This window comes from Chelmon rostratus, chromosome 15 (assembly GCF_017976325.1).
Source record: "Chelmon rostratus isolate fCheRos1 chromosome 15, fCheRos1.pri, whole genome shotgun sequence".
Taxonomy (NCBI): domain Eukaryota; kingdom Metazoa; phylum Chordata; class Actinopteri; order Chaetodontiformes; family Chaetodontidae; genus Chelmon; species Chelmon rostratus.
In genome coordinates, this window is record NC_055672.1 from 75910 (window position 1) to 98342 (window position 22433).

Here is a 22433-nt window from a genome sequence, read left to right on the forward strand (position 1 = left end):
TTTAAATAAAACCCAGTTTCACCTGTAAACATGTGATAAACTGCACTGACACTGATGTAAACAGATGTTCACCAGCCAAAAACAGATTGCTGACAGCTGAAACATATCTGAAGCATTTTGAACATGTTGATAAATGTAAAACAAATTGTTAGAAAAAAGTGAAGGAAAGTAAATCAATAAACTGAGAAAATGAACTGCTTCAGTTTTATATTACTATAAAAATATATAATATATAAACTGAACACAATGAAGTAATGAGTGAATTAATAAGTTAATGTTTGACGAGAGATTTTCATCAGATTTTGGTCAAATTGATCCGTTCGTGTTTATAATAGCAGGAAAAACTCAGTGAATGAGTTTATTGACATAACTGATTTATACATGATGCAGAGACAAACAGAACCAGAGGAAACTCTTTGTACTTTAAAACAACGAATTGATATCAGCGTCGGGGATTTTTAGACAGACTTTCAATTAAACATTTTTAAGAGTAAAAGGTGAAGGTTTGACTCATTTACAGATGAAATGAAGTGTTTCACTAACTGGTGGTTGTCAAGACATTTTCTCAGACATTACAGGGGGCAGCAGCAGTTCAGTCTGTGGGAAGTTGATTTAAGAACTGGAGGGTGGTTGGTTCAAGTCCAGCACAGACCACACCTTCAACCAGCAGGTAAATTAATTCTCTTGAAGTGGAAACAAGCTTCACTCTCTCTGTGTCTGATAAAAGCAGCTTCAGTCTGAGTAATTCACTTGAAATGTTGAGAAACATTTAAATACGACTTTCCTGCATCTTAAACTGTCCATGAAATCCACTTATCATATAAACCTGGATAATTAATGGATCCTGGATCTGTGTCTCCTCATCTTTATACTCATTGTATCGTACAGAATATTTCACTGAATCAGTTAAAGGGTTCAGAAGTTTCAAAGAGAAGAAACTGAAGAAGAAACAGATTTATTGCTGAACTTTGGCTTTATTGTCACTCCTCAAAAAGATGTGAAAATCTCCACAATCAGGATGAAATCATCAGGACAGGACCTTCCTCCCACCTGAGTGATCTCTTACTCACTCACTCACAGAGAGAGAGAGAGAGAGAGAGAGACAGAGAGAGAGAGAGAGAGAGACAGAGAGAGGGGGGTGAGAGACAGAGAGAGAGAGAGAGAGACAGAGAGATAGAGAGAGAGAGAGACAGAGAGGGGGGGGTGAGAGACAGAGAGAGAGACAGAGAGAGAGAGAGAAGGAAAAATAAACACATTCAAAACATAAAACATGATTCACATATAGAATTTAAAAAAAGACAAAATCAAGTCCCACCCACTTTAACTGACAGGTCAGGTCTGATTTCTGATTGGTCCAGAGAGAGCAGTAATGACAGACAAGACACAAACCCCATACCTGATCAATATAAGTCCAACATAGTAACTGATAAACTGAGAAAATAAGATAACACAATAAAACACAGGATGACATGACGAAACCAGAGAGGTGGGGTCAGAGGTCAGAGGGTCTCAGGAGGCCTGAGGCTTCTGTGGGTCCACCGGAGAGGACGAGTCCTGCAGCAGAGAGCAGAGCCACAGCAGAGGAGGGCTGTCAACAAATATTCTCGATCAAACTGTCAAACAATTCATACATACAATTAAGAAAATTAATACGCAAGTGGGGGCAAAATAAAGCCTGAAAATCGCTGCATGACGGACAGGAATCACCAAACCAGTTTGCTGTGCAGTAATTACTGGTTCGAAAAATGTGTTTAAGACCCATTTATTCAAGTCTTTCCACTCAAAATGTCCAGTGAAGATAATTCCAGAGTTAATCTGAAAATATTTCGTCTCTGCTTCTCTGATGTCGTCCTCTCTCTGTCTCCTGATTCAATGAATGAAGAGTTAATTTAACCAAACGGACTTAGTGATGATTGTCGGATCAGTGAAAGATGAACCGAGAAGCTTTTGTTGATTTTTATTTTGTTTCTGTCAGTTTGAATGAAGTGTGTTTGACCACGTTAAATGACTGTTTTTGTGAATGGAGTCTGGTGGCTTTGGTGACAGATATAACAGCTGTTTCTGGTTTAATAAGAAGGATCTTCCTCTTTAACAAAAAGCTCCACCTCTGTAGGATCCTTTCCACCATGTTGACACACACTTATTACAACAATCTGAGCTGTCAGCGGCTCAAACCATCACTTTTAGAGACAAACACTGACGTTGTGGAGGATTAAACTGCAGCCTGTTTCACAGTTGCTGGCTGCAGCGCTGAAAACCCTCACATGTTGTTGTCTGTGCTGTCTATGTGACCGGACACTGAAGTGTTCCAGGACATGTGGACCAACTGGACACTCTGCAAGCGGCACTTTAAATGATAATGAAATGTAGGTTAACTTGAAACGAGCAAATAATTCAGCAACATGTAGAGGACATTATTTTATTTGTTTATTTCGTAATGAATAGGTACGTAAATCTTTTAAAGACAAGCTGATGTTGAAATAATTTATGATATTCAGATTTGACAGCCCTGCAGTAGATTGATAGACGTCTGATCGTCAGTCTGAGCTGTAACCAGTTAACTTCTGAAACGTTTTATCCTGTGCCTCATTCAGGGAACGTGGGACACTGACGACTACTGACAGACATCTTTCAGATGACGATCAAACTTACGTCACAACCGAAAACGACTATTCTCTTTTATTTGGATATTTTGTATGATTTTAATGTGAATGGTATTAAAATGTAAAAGACGGCGAGTTCAACAACAACACCAACAATCACAAAAAAAAACCAGAAGAATGATCATATCAGATGAACAGAGTTAAACTGAAGGCGTGAAGCAGCTCTGACAACCAGAAATGACTCAGACTGACCACAGAGACGATGTGATCTGTCACTGAACGTCGCCTGACTCATTAAACAGAGTCACATGTGAACTTTCTATCAATTAAATTCTATCAATCATGTCAGCCGATATTGATCTTTGTTTTGTTTTGTTGTTCGACAGCAGATTAGTTTAACTGCTCTATGCTGTACTGGGATCTCCACCAACTGCTGTCTGACTGTACACGCGTTGAAATGGCCTAAAATTTACATCACAGTAACGTTATTTTTATCAAGGTATCACAAAAATAAAAGGGATCCTCCGCCCAAAACACGATTCTGCCTCTTTGCACCATTTTAACAATCTAAGGGAGCACATCTGGCCCCAATGAAAATGAGCTGCAGGCCTATATGCCTGCTTTATAATGTAGGTTAATTATTAAATGGGATTAATTCTCACAGTTAGACAAGAAAACAACAAACATCTCAGCAGCATTTATTTAACAGAAAACTCAGTGTATAGTCTGTTAGTCCAACAGTCAGTGGACCGCAGGGCACGTCTTTAGTACATTTCCATTCAGCAGCAACAGACACACACACACAGACGCAGCAGACCTGTCACAACAGACCAGCCGAGCTTGTGTTACAGTACGAAGTGTGGAGCTAACGTTAGCTCTGGCTATGAGAGACAGCACAGAGAGCTACAGGTCCTCAGTTTGAAGTTGGTATCGATCATCGTTGAGCTTTCTATTGGCCCTCAGTAGTCTGAAGTAAAATGATTAGCGTTCACATAATGCTAACAGAGTTTTCCCAACTGTTGTTGTTTGACTCCAGCTCACGGCCAGCTTGCAGTAGCTTTGTTATTCTATTGCTGCCTGTTGATTTGTGTGTTTTGCTGCTGTATGTAAACTAGACATGTTCTGAAGGACAACGACCATTAAAACACGAAAACCTACCCAAGCAGACACACAAAATAATTAATTAAATTAAAAGTATGAACCTGAAAATGACCATGTCACCTTTAATTGATGAAAACATAATTAAATGCAACCATGGACTTCATTATAGACCTGAGACTTAAAGAGAAATCGGCTATAAAAAACAGGTTTGTTTTGAACGGGTACCGCACTTTCAGCTTCGATGGACCACGATGTATTTTTGTCCAAATCACTTTTCAGCATTGATTAGAAAACGCTGCTGCCAGCAACCACACTGGATTTGTTCTAGTGTCATCGGGGGGGTAGAAAGCACGGGAACAAACAAATATACCCACAACTATTAAAGTGATCTACTGGGGTTTGAGGTCAACATGAAGACTTCTCCTCACCTCCTTTGACTCCTTAGCAGCGGCCTCCTCCTCCTCAGCAGGATACACCTCCATCTTGTCCTCCTCTCCTCCTCCCCTGTCTTCCCCCTCCATCCCATGTTCGGCCTCCCACTCTTGAAGAACCTCGTCCAAGTTAAACCTCCGTCTGTAGTTCACCAGGAAGTTCTTCACCTGAACCACTGACTTGTTACCAATGACGTCCGAGATCGCCTGGAAGTCCCGTCCATACTTCCTGATGGCTGTGTGTCATTGGACAAGAGGGAGAGTCACCGACTGAGAGGTATAATAAAAGTAATCAAGGTTGAATGAATCCAGGTGTTTGTCAGTTTACTTTGTAACAGGTAGTTCAGGTGCACCAGTTCACCTTATTACAGGTAGTTCAGGTGCATCAGTTCATCTTATTACAGGTAGTTCAGGTGCATCAGTTCACCTTATTACAGGTAGTTCAGGTGCATCAGTTCACCTTATTACAGGTAGTTCAGGTGCACCAGTTCACCTTATTACAGGTAGTCACTGTGAGTCAGTTCACCTGGTAACAGGTAGTTCAGGTGTTACCTTGTACAGCGAGCAGCTGCTCCTCTGTGGTCCAGCGAGTGTTAAATTTCTGATTAACCTGAAATCAAAACGGCACCATGAGGATGCAGTTAAGCAAATATACCAACAGACAAACAGCAACAAACAAAAACCAGCAACATCAACAAACATCAACAGACAAACACCAACATCAACAGACAAACAGCAACATCAACAAACATCAACAGACAAACAGCAACATCAACAGACAAACAGCAACAAACAAAAACCAGCAACATCAACAGACAAACAACAACATCAACAGACAAACAGCAACAGACAAACAGCAACAAACAAAAACCAGCAACATCAACAAACATCAACAGACAAACATCAACAGACAAACAGCAACATCAACAGACAAACAGCAACAGACAAACAGCAACATCAACAGACAAACAGCAACATCAACAAACATCAACAGACAAACATCAACAAACAGCAACATCAACAGACAAACAGCAACATCAACAAACATCAACAGACAAACAGCAACATCAACAAACATCAACAGACAAACAGCAACAGACAAACAGCAACAGACAAACAGCAACAAAAACCAGCAACATCAACAAACATCAACAGACAAACAGCAACATCAACAGACAAACAGCAACATCAACAAACATCAACAGACAAACAGCAACATCAACAAACAGCAACATCAACAAACATCAACAGACAAACATCAACAGACAAACAGCAACATCAACAAACATCAACAGACAAACAGCAACAGACAAACAGCAACATCAACAGACAAACAGCAACAAACAAAAACCAGCAACATCAACAGACAAACAGCAACATCAACAGACAAACAGCAACAAACAAAAACCAGCAACATCAACAGACAAACAGCAACATCAACAGACAAACAGCAACAAACAAAAACCAGCAACATCAACAGACAAACAACAACATCAACAGACAAACAGCAACAGACAAACAGCAACAAACAAAAACCAGCAACATCAACAAACATCAACAGACAAACAGCAACATCAACAGACAAACAGCAACATCAACAAACATCAACAGACAAACATCAACAGACAAACAGCAACATCAACAAACATCAACAGACAAACAGCAACATCAACAAACAGCAACAGACAAACAGCAACAAACAAAAACCAGCAACATCAACAGACAAACAGCAACATCAACAGACAAACAGCAACATCAACAAACATCAACAGACAAACATCAATAGACAAACAGCAACATCAACAAACATCAACAGACAAACATCAACAGACAAACAGCAACATCAACAAACATCAACAAACAAACAGCAACATCAACAGACAAACAGCAACATCAACAAACATCAACAGACAAACAGCAACACCAACAGACAAACAGCAACATCAACAAACATCAACAGACAAACAACAACATCAACAGACAAACAGCAACATCAACAAACATCAACAGACAAACAGCAACATTAACAGACAAACAGCAACATCAACAGACAAACAACAACACCAACAGACAAACAGCAACATCAACAGACAAACAGCAACATCAACAAACATCAACAGACAAACAGCAACATCAACAAACAAACAGCAACATCAACAGACAAACAGCAACATCAACAAACATCAACAGACAAACAGCAACATCAACAGACAAACAGCAACATCAACAAACATCAACAGACAAACAGCAACATCAACAGACAAACAGCAACATCAACAAACATCAACAGACAAACATCAACAGACAAACAGCAACACCAACAGACAAACATCAACAGACAAACAGCAACATCAACAGACAAACAGCAACATCAACAGACAAACAGCAACATCAACAAACATCAACAGACAAACATCAACAGACAAACAGCAACATCAACAGACAAACAGTAACATCAACAAACATCAACAGACAAACATCAACAGATAAACAGCAACATCAACAGACAAACATCAACAGACAAACAGCAACAGACAAACAGCAACAAAAACCAGCAACATCAACAAACATCAACAGACAAACAGCAACATCAACAGACAAACATCAACAGACAAACAGCAACATCAACAAACATCAACAGACAAACAGCAACATCAACAAACAGCAACAGACAAACAGCAACAAACAAAAACCAGCAACATCAACAGACAAACAGCAACATCAACAGACAAACAGCAACATCAACAAACATCAACAGACAAACATCAATAGACAAACAGCAACATCAACAAACATCAACAGACAAACATCAACAGACAAACAGCAACATCAACAAACATCAACAAACAAACAGCAACATCAACAGACAAACAGCAACATCAACAAACATCAACAGACAAACAGCAACACCAACAGACAAACAGCAACATCAACAAACATCAACAGACAAACAACAACATCAACAGACAAACAGCAACATCAACAAACATCAACAGACAAACAGCAACATTAACAGACAAACAGCAACATCAACAGACAAACAACAACACCAACAGACAAACAGCAACATCAACAGACAAACAGCAACATCAACAAACATCAACAGACAAACAGCAACATCAACAAACAAACAGCAACATCAACAGACAAACAGCAACATCAACAAACATCAACAGACAAACAGCAACATCAACAGACAAACAGCAACATCAACAAACATCAACAGACAAACAGCAACATCAACAGACAAACAGCAACATCAACAAACATCAACAGACAAACATCAACAGACAAACAGCAACACCAACAGACAAACAGCAACAGACAAACAGCAACATCAACAGACAAACAGCAACATCAACAGACAAACAGCAACATCAACAAACATCAACAGACAAACATCAACAGACAAACAGCAACATCAACAGACAAACAGTAACATCAACAAACATCAACAGACAAACATCAACAGATAAACAGCAACATCAACAGACAAACATCAACAGACAAACAGCAACAGACAAACAGCAACAAAAACCAGCAACATCAACAAACATCAACAGACAAACAGCAACATCAACAAACATCAACAGACAAACAGCAACATCAACAAACATCAACAGACAAACAGCAACATCAACAAACAGCAACAGACAAACAGCAACAAACAAAAACCAGCAACATCAACAGACAAACAGCAACATCAACAGACAAACAGCAACATCAACAAACATCAACAGACAAACATCAATAGACAAACAGCAACATCAACAAACATCAACAGACAAACATCAACAGACAAACAGCAACATCAACAAACATCAACAAACAAACAGCAACATCAACAGACAAACAGCAACATCAACAAACATCAACAGACAAACAGCAACACCAACAGACAAACAGCAACATCAACAAACATCAACAGACAAACAACAACATCAACAGACAAACAGCAACATCAACAAACATCAACAGACAAACAGCAACATTAACAGACAAACAGCAACATCAACAGACAAACAACAACACCAACAGACAAACAGCAACATCAACAGACAAACAGCAACATCAACAAACATCAACAGACAAACAGCAACATCAACAAACAAACAGCAACATCAACAGACAAACAGCAACATCAACAAACATCAACAGACAAACAGCAACATCAACAGACAAACAGCAACATCAACAAACATCAACAGACAAACAGCAACATCAACAGACAAACAGCAACATCAACAAACATCAACAGACAAACATCAACAGACAAACAGCAACACCAACAGACAAACAGCAACAGACAAACACAAACAACAACAGACAAACAGCAACATCAACAACATCAACAAACATCAACAGACAAACAGCAACATCAACAGACAAACAGCAACATCAACAAACATCAACAGACAAACATCAACAGATAAACAGCAACATCAACAGACAAACATCAACAGACAAACAGCAACAGACAAACAGCAACAAAAACCAGCAACATCAACAAACATCAACAGACAAACAGCAACATCAACAGACAAACAGCAACATCAACAAACATCAACAGACAAACAGCAACATCAACAAACAGCAACATCAACAAACATCAACAGACAAACATCAACAGACAAAGAGCAACATCAACAAACATCAACAGACAAACAGCAACAGACAAACAGCAACATCAACAAACATCAACAGACAAACATCAACAGACAAACAGCAACAAAAACCAGCAACATCAACAAACATCAACAAACAAACAGCAACATCAACAGACAAACAGCAACATCAACAAACATCAACAGACAAACAGCAACATTAACAGACAAACAGCAACATCAACAGACAAACAACAACACCAACAGACAAACATCAACAGACAAACAACAACATCAACAGAGAAACAGCAACATCAACAAACATCAACGGACAAACAGCAACATCAACAGACAAACAGCAACAAACAAAAACCAGCAACATTAACAGACAAACAGCATCATCAACAAACATCAACAGACAAACAGCAACATCAACAAACATCAACAGACAAACAACAACATCAACAGACAAACAGCAACATCAACAGACAAACAGCAACATCAACAAACATCAACAGACAAACAGCAACATTAACAGACAAACAGCAACATCAACAGACAAACAGCAACATCAACAGACAAACAACAACACCAACAGACAAACAGCAACATCAACAGACAAACAGCAACATCAACAAACATCAACAGACAAACAGCAACATCAACAGACAAACAGCAACATCAACAAACATCAACAGACAAACAGCAACATCAACAGACAAACAACAACATCAACAGACAAACAGCAACATCAACAGACAAACAACAACACCAACAGACAAACAGCAACATCAACAGACAAACAGCAACATCAACAAACATCAACAGACAAACAGCAACATTAACAGACAAACAGCAACATCAACAGACAAACAACAACATCAACAGACAAACAGCAACATCAACAAACATCAACAGACAAACAGCAACATTAACAGACAAACAGCATCATCAATAGACAAACAGAAAAATCAACAGACAAACAGCAACATCCACAGACAGCAACGTTTTCATAGAGACTTTGCTATGTGTTGCTGCATTGCCGCATGTTGCTGTGTTGCCATGGTTACCTCCGGTTGTCTGAACTCATCGACTCCAGAACTGATTTTCTCCTTCAGACAGCTGTTTGACTGTTTAATGGCCTGAATCTGAAACACAGAAAAGAGACAGCTGAGGAGAGAGACAGGTGAGGAGAAACAGGCCTGTCTCTTGATGGAGACCAGCTCACAGATAGACCGCTGATCAGACAGACAGACGGACAGACACACCTGTCTCTTAATGGAGATCAGCTGACAGTCCAGTTGTCTGATAAACCCCTGAGGAGACGAAGACGAGAGCGAGACAACATCCTGCTGATTCAAAAACATTCCTCTGGGAGGACGTTTCTTCAAGCGCTGAGACGCCTTGCTGCCCGCCTACAGGTGCACAAAGACGCATTCAGCTCAACTACAGACAGGTACGCAGAGAGAGACAGGTTTATACAGATACAGGTCACCTGACCGAGAACGAGGGACACGTACATGAAGAGAGAGAGACAGACAGGACGAGTGTTACAAACGATACAACTACAGGTGGTCAGGTGATGTTACCTTCAGTCCAGACGCTGGTTTGACCTCTGACCTCTCTGATCCAGAACTCACCTGAAACAAACCAATCTGCCAGTTAATGAACCAGTTTTGAAAACAGCAGTAAACAGTAAAACAGTCAGTGAACAGTAAGCAGACAGTCAGTAAAACAGTCAGTCAACAATAAACAGTAAGCAGACAAACAGTAAAACAGTCAGTCAACAATAAACAGTAAGCAGACAAACAGTAAAACAGTCAGTCAACAATAAACAGTCAGCAGACAGTCAGTAAAACAGTCAGTCAACAACAAACAGTAAGCAGACAAACAGTAAAACAGTCAGTCAACAATAAACAGTCAGCAGACAGTCAGTAAAACAGTCAGTCAACAATAAACAGTAAGCAGACAAACAGTAAAACAGTCAGTCAACAATAAACAGTCAGCAGACAGTCAGTAAAAGTCAGTCAACAATAAACAGTCAGCAGACAGTCAGTAAAACAGTCAGTCAACAATAAACAGTAAGCAGACAGTCAGTAAACTGTAAACAGTAATCCAGTTGACAACAATCTGTCAGTTGATAGTAAACAGTCAGTAACAGCCAGCAGTCAGTAAACTGCCAGTAAACAATACACAGTCCATATACAGTCAGCAGACAGTCAGTAAACAGTAAACAGTCGGTAAACCGTCAGTAGACAGTAAACCAGCAGTCAACAGTTGTTTACCTCCTTCTTGTCGTCTTTATTTGGGTCGAACTCGGAGTCACTGGGAGGATTCGTGTTTCCATCCTCAGCTTCATCATCACTGAAAAAACACAGTTTAAATAAGTTACTACAGCGGTTTACACAAACAGGGCGTTACGTGTGGTGTCACGTCACCTGCTGTGTTACCTGCTGTGTTACCTGTAGTACTGTGTTACCTGCTGTGTTACCTGTAGTACTGCGTTACCTGCCATGTTACCTGTGGTACTGCGTTACCTGGGGTGTTACCTGTAGTACTGTGTTACCTTCTGTGTTACCTGTAGTACTGCGTTACCTGCTGTGTTACCTGTAGTACTGCGTTACCTGCCATGTTACCTGTGGTACTGCGTTACCTGGGGTGTTACCTGTAGTACTGCGTTACCTGTAGTACTGCGTTACTTGCCATGTTACCTGTGGTACTGTGTTACCTGCCGTGTTACCTGTGGTACTGTGTTACCTGCCATGTTACCTGTAGTACTGTGTTACCTGTAGTACTGCGTTACCTGCTGTATTACCTGTAGTACTGTGTTACCTGTAGTACTGCGTTACCTGCCATGTTACCTGTGGTACTGTGTTACCTGCTGTGTTACCTGTAGTACTGTGTTACCTGTAGTACTGCGTTACCTGCTGTGTTACCTGTAGTACTGTGTTACCTGTAGTACTGCGCTACCTGCTGTGTTACCTGTAGTACTGCGTTACCTGCCATGTTACCTGTGGTACTGCGTTACCTGGGGTGTTACCTGTAGTACTGCGTTACCTGCCATGTTACCTGTGGTACTGCGTTACCTGGGGTGTTACCTGTAGCACTGCGTTACCTGCCATGTTACCTGTAGTACTGCGTTACCTGGGGTGTTACCTGTGGTACTGCGTTACCTGGGGTGTTACCTGTGGTACTGCGTTACCTGCCGTGTTACCTGTAGTACTGCGTTACCTGCCATGTTACCTGTAGTACCGTGTTACCTGCCATGTTACCTGTGGTGGTATCGATAGCGTTATGCTACCTGTAGTGTTAGCAGGACTGGACACATTTTTCATTACAAAATTTCATACTTTTCAAATTTCTCTGAAGACCATATTTGACATATTTGATATCAGATTATAAAAAGATGTTCATCATATAAATTAATGTTTTCAAACCCAGCTGTTAATATGAATCAATCAATCAAACTTTATTTCTATAGCGCCTTCCAACATCCAAAAGGAGCACAAGGCGCTTAACAAAGAAAAATAAAAACAACAAATAAATTAAATAAATTAAATAATATGAATGGTACTTTCTGACTGTGTTTTATGGCTGGACCATTGGCAGAGTTTCAGAGATGATTTTGACCACATGAATGTAGTCAAATGCAACAGAGTCATGGGAACATATTTTTTAAGAATTAAAAGAAGTGTTACCTATACTCGTACTATTTTCCCTTAATATATCGAATTAATATTTTAGTCTCTTTTATACATAAGGAACTGAATTACCACTTCATGATTGTACGTCTCCACCAACCAGCCAGTCGAGATGCAGTTTTTATACATGCATGGTTCCAGTGAATAATGTCCAGTCAGAGACATGACGTCTTCACTAGGAGACTGTTCAGGAGTCCAGAGGACTGATAGAGAGCTTCATCACATGGTGCCACAACAATCACCTGAAGATCAATATCAGCACGACCAATGGTGACTACGATGCTTCAAATATGGACACTGCTGCTGAGCACAGTTTCAAGATTAGAGTGACCAATTTAATATCTGACCACAACCTGCCTTCTGTTTCTGAGTTGCTGCTGCTGAATAATCAAAGTCACAGTGAAGCTGACCCACAAATAGAAGATGTCATCACTTCATCATTTCATCCTCTGAGACATCTGTTCGACATTTTGTCTTGATTAACGTAGGAATTCTTGAGCTATTGCCAAAAACAGGTTTTGTGAGGTCACAGAGACCTTTGACCTTTCACCACCAAAACCTGATCGGTTCATCCTTTTGGACGTTCATGAAATTCCCTCCAAGTGTTCCTGAGATTTACTGCCTCTGTGCAGACCTGAGAATTACTAAAAATCAACAAAGCCTGTGTTACCTGTGTTACCAGAGCAGGTTGCAGCTCACCTGTCACCTCTCTCCCTCTTGTGTTTTCGTGTCTGTCGGTCCATCAGACTTGTTTTACTGCGACTTTTCTTCCAGGAGTAATAAAACCGGACCAGACTGGCCATCGACTTATCTGGTAACTAAAAGGAAAGAGACCGTCTTTAATGTGCAGTTGATACAGCTATACATATATACAGCACTTTGTACTGATCCCAGGTCTGTAGACGTCACAGTATCTGAGACAAGATAATCCTTTATTGATACCCAGGAAGGGACTTCAGGTGTTTAGAGCAGCACAAGCACAGCAATAAGTCCAGACAGAGAAAGTCATAGAAATAATTAATAAGAGGTACATAAACTAAAATAAGAACAGAATAAAAATAGAAACTACTTAAGAGTGTTGAGACAAGAATCAGCAGGTGAAGTGACAGTGGTGTGATTAACAGCAGCAGAGTGAGACCGTTAAACGAGTACACCAGAGCTGGGGGGTCCGACTGCAGTTATAGACTGTGCTCTCCACTGCGGCAGCATGGGCTGATGGCAGCAGGTATCCATTTAACACCTGGTTGGGATGATCTGCTGGCTGAATGAGCTGCTCATCTGCCACAGCTCATCACAGAGAGAGAGCAAAGGACCCCCCAGGATGACTCCAGACAGTCCAGTTTCCAGACCGACCACAAAGCCGGGCTCTGATACCGGCTGCTGGCATCACCAGCCCTAATGCCACCACCTCAGCAAACACAGCACTTGTTACTACAGACTGATAGAAGGTCAGAAGGTCAGAAGAAGGATCCTACACTGATGGATCTGAGTTTCCTCATGAAGAATGATCCGTCTGCTCTGTCGCTTCATGAAAAACCGGTCCTTGTTGTGAGACTAGTCCAATATTTTTTTTATTGTTGTACACTGTCTCCACTTAGTCCACCTGGATGATAACTGGGAAAGGGGGGGGGTCTCCTCATTGCCTGGTAGCTCACTGTCAACTCATTGGTTTTCAGGTAATTGCTGTTGTACTCCTCTGCTCTCGGGCTGGTGATCATTTTTGGTTAATAATGGTTAAAACTGTAAACCGTCACAAACAACTAAGGAGATTAAAAAGAGAGATACGCTTGCAGTCAAGACATAGGGTTAATGTCAGAGAAAGAGGTAGTATCTTGTATTTTTAGGGTATAACAGGTTGTCAAAGGTGAGCCTAAGGATGTCAGAAGATTTCTTTATTGTTGCATGCACACAAACTTAATGCAACAAAGTGAATTTTGTTCTCTGCATTTAAACCATCACTGAGAAGCACTGCTCAGCCGCTGTGCAGCACCTGTGCTCCAACTTGAGCTCTAAGTCAATGCCTTGGTCAAGAGCACTGATGGTGGTGGACAGGAACTACACCCAGTAAGTTCTAGCTGTGAGGCTAGCCACTGAGCCGCCATGCTCTGAAACACAGCCTATCTGCAGGCTACTGTATGTAGAAGTCTATATGTCTGTGCATCATTTTCCATTTATCATTATGTTAACTTTAACATCACAATCCAAATCATATCCATAATGTTAACAACTCTTATGCAGAAGAGCATAGAGCAGTCAACCGTCATCCTTCCTTCAATCATAGATATACGATCCGATCACCAATCGGCACAAGCCTACACTGAGAGTGAAGAGGAATGGCACCAGTACAGTTCCTTGAGGTGTGCAGACGTTGCTAATCACAACCTCAGAAACACTGTCATCATTAAACTGTGGCCGGCCAGCGGTAGTCTGTGGTCCAGGATGGACTGTCAAAGTGCAAATGCATCACCAGACGCCCTCCTAGACAGGCGGGGCTGAATGGAAGAAGTCACACAACATGACTCTCACAGTGCCTGGGGGGTCAGGAAGATAATGGTGTCCTCTACACAAATGTTTGGCTGGTATGCAAACTGCTGCAGGTCCAGGGAATCAGTCAGCAAGGTCTTCATGTGGCACAGGACCAGCCTCTTAAAGGTCTTCATGACATGTGAGTTAAGTGCCACAGGTCTGAATTCGCGCGACACATCTTACCTGCTGAGGACATAAGGGTGTCCACATTGACTGTGAACGCCACACTCGTTGATTGAGGTCGTGTAGGTCAACAGGGGGGTTTGGTTGGATTAGTAGAGAGCAGGCTAAATAACCAGTCAGAGACAGTTTGTGCATTGACAGGTCTTAGAAGGGAGCTCAGGTACCCTGTGCTAGCTAACATTGACGCTAAGCGACAGTGTCAATTAGACCAGTGGTCCCCACTCTTTTTATCATTGTGGACCAGTCAGCCGCGGCCCGGGAGGGGAGCGGATGTACGTAGATTGTTTATATCGTAAATATAATAACAAACGAATCCATACTTAAAGTACGACTCACTGAGCCTTTTCCCCTCACAAAGAAACCTTCCAGAGACGGCTGTTTTTTACTTGTTTTGCTAGCTTGTGGCTTAAATTTGAGCGCTCAAGTAACCAAGAGAATCCGGTCATTTTTCAAAATAAAAGATTTTTCAAAATAAAAGATCGTTCAGACTGCGATAATAAATAACACAGAAATAATTAATTATTTCTTGTGCGGCCCAGTACCAATTGATCCACGGCCCGGGGGTTAGGGACCGCTGAATTAGACCATTAGATAGATTAAACAGCAAGGAGCAGTGACAGGTGTACAACGGTTTGGACAAAAACGTTTCATAGAATTGTTGAGGTCAGAGCAGTACCTGCACTGACCTCAGCATCTGTACTGGTCACAGTGATATAAATGAACTGGCTTTAGTGGTAACATACCATCTGCTGGATGCGGTGGAAGCTCTTCCCATGGAAACTGAAGGCCTGTTCAAACAGGACTCTGTCCTCCACTGTCCACTCATCAGGAAATGGAGTGAAGTTCGGCAGGTCTGCCAGAGATTTCTCAATGTTGTGTTTGTGCCAGAAAAGCATCCCCAGCGCCTGAAGATACATATATACATATATTTATATATTTATACTATCAGAAAGACAAGAAGAAGACTCACAGCTCTTCTGATGATCACAGTTAAATACCTGCTCCATATTGTAGCCATGCTTCTCTTTGGCGATAGCAATGTACTCATCCACTGGAACAGAGAACACACTTTAAACATCTAAAACATCACCCATAGCCTTCACTTTCACTGACAAGTTGTATTTTATAGGTTAATCTGAGAGCTGTTTCTTACACTGAGTCTGGTTCAGACAGCTGCTGGGGATCCAAACCAACATGCCGAGGTTTTCTCTGAGCTGAGCTGCCTGGGCCACTTCTAATAACACAGACACATAGTTTGTGAGCTCTAGTTTGAGGGCAGTTTGCAGGTCACCCCCTATAGTTAGTGTGTACATGAGGAATACATGAAGTTCAGCAGATCCTGGATCTTGTCCTGTAGTTACTGGATGTAGGTGAGAGATGAGATGTGAGAAGCTTTAACAGCAGAGTTTTACAGGTGAATAACATGAGACGGCTGTTTCTTCTTCACTGTCAGAAGTCCATCCGAGCGTGTGATACAGAGAACAATGATGAAGACAAAATGTGTTATTTGTGATGAAGGTTAATGCACTAAGACACACAGACTTGTGTTGAAGTGTTGATGGTGCAGCAGGGTAATATCTCCAGAGTGAAGGTCAGACATGAAGGCTGACTGAACAATAGTTTGACTGAAGACAAACATCCTTTAATTCTATAAGCTCAGTTTAATTTTTTATTTTGAAATCAAATGTTAAATATAAATGTTAAAAGACCTTTTCCTCAGTACCTGTATGACTCAACAGGAGTAATGTGATTTAAAGTTTTAATGGCAGGACAGTCAGAGTCACCAGTGGAGGCAGAAATCATGACCTGCATTTAAAACTCTGTGATTAACTTATTTAATTATGTTTCCGTGCATTGTTTATATGTGTTCCTTTTTTCTTTTTTCCTTTCTCTTTATTTATTCTTTGCTATTTATTTATTTATTTATCTTCATTTTTTCTCTGTCTCTTTTCTTTTCATTAATAAGGTCCTCTGTCTCTGAAAAATGAAATAACAAGTTGAAAAAAAGAAAAGCTAGTACGTGATTAATGAGTGATAACTGAAAAGCATAAAGGGCAAACTGAAGAAGAGTCAGAGCCTGGGGCATATAACATACCAGCAACAGAAAATGGACATTAAAGTATTGATTAGGAATAATTACGTTATTTCTGAACAATATAAACAGTAATGGATAAAGGAGAGACCCCTGTGGAAACCCCTTTCTGATGGTCAGAGGGCTTGACTGAGTACCATCAGCAACAACAGTCTGAGCTCCCTCTGTGAGGTAAGCGTGGTTTCATCTAGACCTATAGATCGGAGTTCATGGAGTAGGATTTCATGATCAAAATTCTGAAATACTTTAGAAAATTCATTAGGAGGGCAGCAGAAAACTGTTTTTATCCAGGGAGGAGACAATGTTGTCACTAGATTTCTGAAGGAGGCACACCTACGTAGTCTTTTATGCCTAGACAGCTACTTTAATAAATAACAGGGAGAGTATGTACAACCGTTCAATAAGTAGAACTGTGTGTAGTGGGAGAATTTGCCAAGCTGATAGCGGGTCCCCATGAACACCATAATGTTTTATTCTTTTGTCTTTGCTACTACTTGCTATTAATTGTGTACATAAATAGGCAGTAGACACTTAAACATAGTCTGATGCAGGCTGTGCTGTCATACCGGTTATGACAGTGATTCTGGTTCTGTAGAGTTAGGAGCTTTATACTGACCAGCTTCGACAGCATGTGGATCAACAGATCACCTCTGGTGTTTGTGTTTCACTGCTTCTTATTCTGTAAAATCTATTCTACTGCTGCTAATCCTGGATCTGATCTATTACCACGTACTTCAGTGCTCCTGTTGTTCGAGGCTACTACTCCGCCTCCAGCATACCGAGCAGTGTTTCAATTCTTACCCGGGTCAAAGTCCGGAACCACGGCCTGGTACTGCGGTCCGACCCGCATCCCTCCTCCACCTGCACACACATATACACCTTTAATAGTAATAACATCTGTAGTCGTGAGAGAGTTCAGCACACGGCTGTAGTACAGTGACCGAGGCTACCTACCATGCTCCTCGTCGCTGCTGGAGCCTGAACTTCCTTCTTCCCAGCAGCTGGTTCCATTACCGGACAGGTTCTTCCCGCCGGGGTTCGCTGCTGCTCCGTGACCGCTGCCGCCGCTTCCCGCCGGGGCTCTACCTCTCCGTTTCCCCGGAGCCTCTGAGTTTCTCTCCAGCATTGCCGGCATGACGACTACCTGGGCAGCTCGCGCTAACTGCTAGCTGCTAACTCAGGCTAATAGTTAGCTAGTTAGCTCAGTTGCCCAGCTAACAGAACCGAACCGGCTAACTCTCCTCGTAGCGACGCGAACCGTTCGGTCCTGTGAGCTGCGGGAGGTTTCGGTGTGAAGCAGAGACCGAGGTGGAAACGATTCGTGAAATGAGGCGAACAGAAGATTAATGAGCTCCAGTAGAAAGATGCTAACAGTCAACCCGAGAATGAAGCTTCAGACTTATTCCAAAAAGTTACGGAGCAAGCAGCCGGAACCAGAACAAACCAGATAAAACCAGACCGACACCAACAGACGGACTCACGGACACTAGTACAACAAAGTATCGAAAAAAAATGAGCTAGAGCTGATCAGAGATCAGCAAGCCTGAAGTTGATCGATCAGAGAGGAGGAGGAGGAGGAGGAGAGAGAGAGAGTGTGTGTGTGTGTGTGTGTGTGTGTGATCTCTGCTGCCATCACACGTCACACATTAAACAATCAAATCTTCACAGCAAGTATTAAATTATTATTGATTCTGATCAGCTGTCTCTTCTCCACACACACACATATATGTATATATATAAACGAACAATAATTACACACAAAAACAGCTGTAATAGTCTTTTACAGACTGATTATAAGTGATCAATAGGCTGGTAAAGTGTTATCAGTTATTAATCAGTGTGTACAATAATCAATCTCATACTACAGCCAGAAGATTTATCTACTAACTAACGCTGTCTGCAGTACCTGGCCAGGTACAAAATACAGTTCATACAAGTGTTACCTATAAATACTTTATCAGAGGTCATCAGAGGAGAAGGCAGGTGGAGCTACAGATTTCTATTTTGTAAGTTAAGTTCAGTTATTGCAGGTGAGGCTTCAATTGTGTATTTTTTTACACTCTGTTACTCTGTTAAACTCTGAAAAAGAAAACTCAGGTTCGCATTTTCCAGAGCTCTCTTACAATGAAGCCTAATGCTGCTCCATCCATTTATTCTGGGGACAGCCAAGTCAGCCAAGTTACAGGATTCATGTGCAATACTGACCTGAATCTTCATGGAGGTGTTGACAAAGAAAGTTAACGCTTCTCACAGTTTGTCAGATAAGCTGCTTAATAAGATGACGGCCATGTTTACTGTCACATGACTGTGAGTCTATTCATGACAAAAGCCACGATGAAGCTCATTCTCCTAAGCTGTAAGTAGCATAGCATTAGCAACACAAGGCGAGGTCATTCCGGTGCACATGGCACATGAGCTGGTTTTCCTTCAGGATTTTGTGTGACGAGCAGAGTCAAAGGGGAGCAGGTGTGCTTGGATGGGTGGAGATAGAGGAGGAGGTGTCATCATAGATCCACTCATACTAAATGAAGGCAAAGGCATAGAGTTACATCTAAACCATTTTAAGGCATGATGGGGGTTTTTTACATGGAAACAACTCTAAATATTTAATTTTGATTAACAGAGATCTTAGGGGTTTAATCAATGCCAAAGAGGGACTTTGATACTGTTTACTATTAATGTGTTGTGATGTGATGGTGTGGTTTATCTTGTTGTGAATAAAAAAATATCTGCCAACCTATTAAACAGCTCTGTGCTGCATCACAAGCTACAAATGATCACTGTGTACAGTGCACCAACAGACCCATGTGATGTCACCACATAGCAACGGACCCATGTGATGTCATCACCTACCAACGGTCCCATGTGATGTCATCACCTACCAACGGTCCCATGTGATGTCATCACCTACCAACGGTCCTGTGTGATGTTTTATTATCTCTGAGCTGCTCTTTAACATCTGCAACTTCTACCTGTTCTTTATTTGTCTTGTCTGTATGTGTAAACCTGCTGCGGCTGTTTGTGTTGAAGAAGTTTGAATCCTCCAGATGTTCTGCAAAGATCAGTGAGCCAGTCTAACTGTAGATCAGCTGACGTTCAGATGATTGTTTGTCAGTGAGGAGCAGCAGCTGTTTCTTTATATGTGATGTTTAAAACGGTTTCGGGCTCTGCCTCCACAGTTATTCGACCTTAATTTTCTAACTTTAACTTTCTTAACTTTCTAACTTAGAGTTCAGAACTCTTTTTTTTCGCGACTCTCTCGCCGTGAGCTACGACACACACCAGAACTCTGGATAGAGTCTACAGTTACAAAAACCTCTGGCGTGAGTAAACAACATGTTGGTGTTGTTCTACACTGCCAGCCGCGCTGTGGGCCCCCCGTTCTGCAGGCAGAACGCCCCCTCCCGACCTGCCGGAGGAGACTCGGCGAACAGCCCCAAGAAGACGCCGCCGTAGGAGAGGACAGAGAGGACTCCAGAAGAGAGGATGCAGACCTGCGCTGCCTTCTCTGATACTCGGCAATGTGAGGTCCTTAAAGAACAAGCTGGACGAGCTGCGGAGCCTCACTTCATCCTGCCGCGAGCACCGGGACGCCTCCGCCATGGTGTTTACGGAGACGTGGCTCCATCAGGACATCCCGGACCCTCTGTGTGAGATCGAGGGATTTTCTCTCATACAAGCCGACAGGACGGAGACGTCAGGGAACAACAGAGGTGGGGGTGTCTGCGTGTACATCAATGACAGCTGGTTCTTTGCCTGAGTCTGACACCTGTTTATCTGCCGAGGGAGTTTGGGAACATCATCCTCTGCGCTGTGTACGTCCCCCCCCAGCAGGAACGCCGCCAGCACAGCCGCCTATATCACAGACTGCCTTCAACAACAACTCTGAGGGTGCCCGGAGGCCCCGGTTTTCATCTTAGGGGACTTTAACCAATGCAACCTGGAACTGTCCCTCCCAGGTTTTCACCAGTATGTGGAACAAGAGGAGACAGAATCCTGGACAAATACTTTGGTAACGTGCAGAACACTAAAGTGAGTACAGCCAAACCCCCACTCTCTAACTCAGACCACAAGACAATACATCTCATCCCCACCTACAAAACAAACGCAGCAAACCGCAGAGAAAGACTGTTCAGGTCTGGACTGAGGACAGCATCAAGACCCTTAAAGGAGAAGTTTCCTCTGCACAGAGTGGAACATCTTTCATGGGCTGGATGTGGACACTGCTGCAGAGACTGTCACAGACTACATCCAGTTCTGTGTGGACACAACCATACTCAAAAAGGAAATAACTGTCTACCCCAACAATAAACCATTTTATCACCAAGGAGGTTAAAGACTGCATCAACGTAAGAAAAGAGCATTCAGAAACCAGGACAGGGTTCAACTCAAACTGGTACAAAAGGAACTGAATCACATGCTCTAGGAAGCTAAAAAGAAACACAAAGAGACAATAGAAAAAACCTCCAGACAAACGTGGGACACTATGAGGAGAATCACCAACATGAGTCCTGCTCAAAAACGTCTCAGCACCCTGAATGACCAGCAGGGGGCAACAGAGCTGAATGACTTTTATTTAAGGTTTGAAACCCAGGACTCTTCTGAATGTGAGGAGGTCCTGAGGTCGATTTCAGCAACTGAGCAGGACCCAAAGCTGGTGATTCATCCTCATAGTGTCCATGTTTAGGTCTGTTTGCACCAAAAAGGCCAGAGGATCAGATGGGATATCTGCTTTTCTGCTCAAATCCTGTGCAGAGGAGCTTACAACAGCTTGGTACCCCATCTTCCAGAGATCTGTGGATTCATACACCATCCCCAGTCTCTGGAAAAAATCAGTAATCACTCCGGTAGCTAAAAAAGTATGTCCTGTGGTCAACAATGACTTCAGATGAGTATGGGGATAAGCCCAGTAAATATTTATCTCATTTGACCAAAATTAAAAGGGATCCTCAGGTGATTCATTCAATTTTAGATGGGAATGGCACCCGCCACTTTGATAACAAAAACATCAATAGCACTTTCAGGCAATTTTACGCCGAGTTGTATGAATCAGACCAACCACAGGGAGTTACAGATAGGATGGAATCATTTTTAGAGAGACTAACCTTTCCAATCATCTCTGATTCCCAAAAATGTGAATTAAATGCTCCCATCTCCAGGGAAGAGGCCTTATTAGCACTTAAAGGCCTGCA

The 22433-nt window shown here is 41.9% G+C and overlaps 1 protein-coding gene across 1 annotated transcript; it reads right to left on the reverse strand.

The window, feature by feature from the left end:
- Positions 1–1181: 1181 nt before the first annotated feature.
- On the reverse strand, positions 1182–18821 carry rcor1 (REST corepressor 1). Its single transcript, XM_041953622.1, has 13 exons — positions 18196–18821; positions 18043–18102; positions 16303–16383; positions 16148–16200; positions 15893–16054; positions 13140–13258; positions 11025–11103; positions 10329–10379; positions 10008–10154; positions 9810–9887; positions 4688–4745; positions 4133–4371; positions 1182–1554 (listed from the first exon to the last, which is right to left on the reverse strand). Exons 1-13 carry the CDS (start codon positions 18374–18376, stop codon positions 1510–1512), a joined length of 1353 nt encoding a protein of 450 aa, XP_041809556.1. The 5' UTR covers positions 18377–18821; the 3' UTR covers positions 1182–1509.
- Between the last annotated feature and the right edge of the window lie 3612 nt (positions 18822–22433).

Coding starts and splice junctions, on each gene's coding strand:
- rcor1 (XM_041953622.1), bottom strand. CDS start 18,376: ATGCCGGCAATGCTGGAGAGAAACTCAGAGGCTCCGGGGAAACGGAGA. Junction 9,888..10,007: donor TGATCTCCATTAAGAGACAG/GTGTGTCTGTCC, acceptor TCTGTGTTTCAG/ATTCAGGCCATTAAACAGTC. Junction 4,372..4,687: donor GCAGCTGCTCGCTGTACAAG/GTAACACCTGAA, acceptor AATGACACACAG/CCATCAGGAAGTATGGACGG.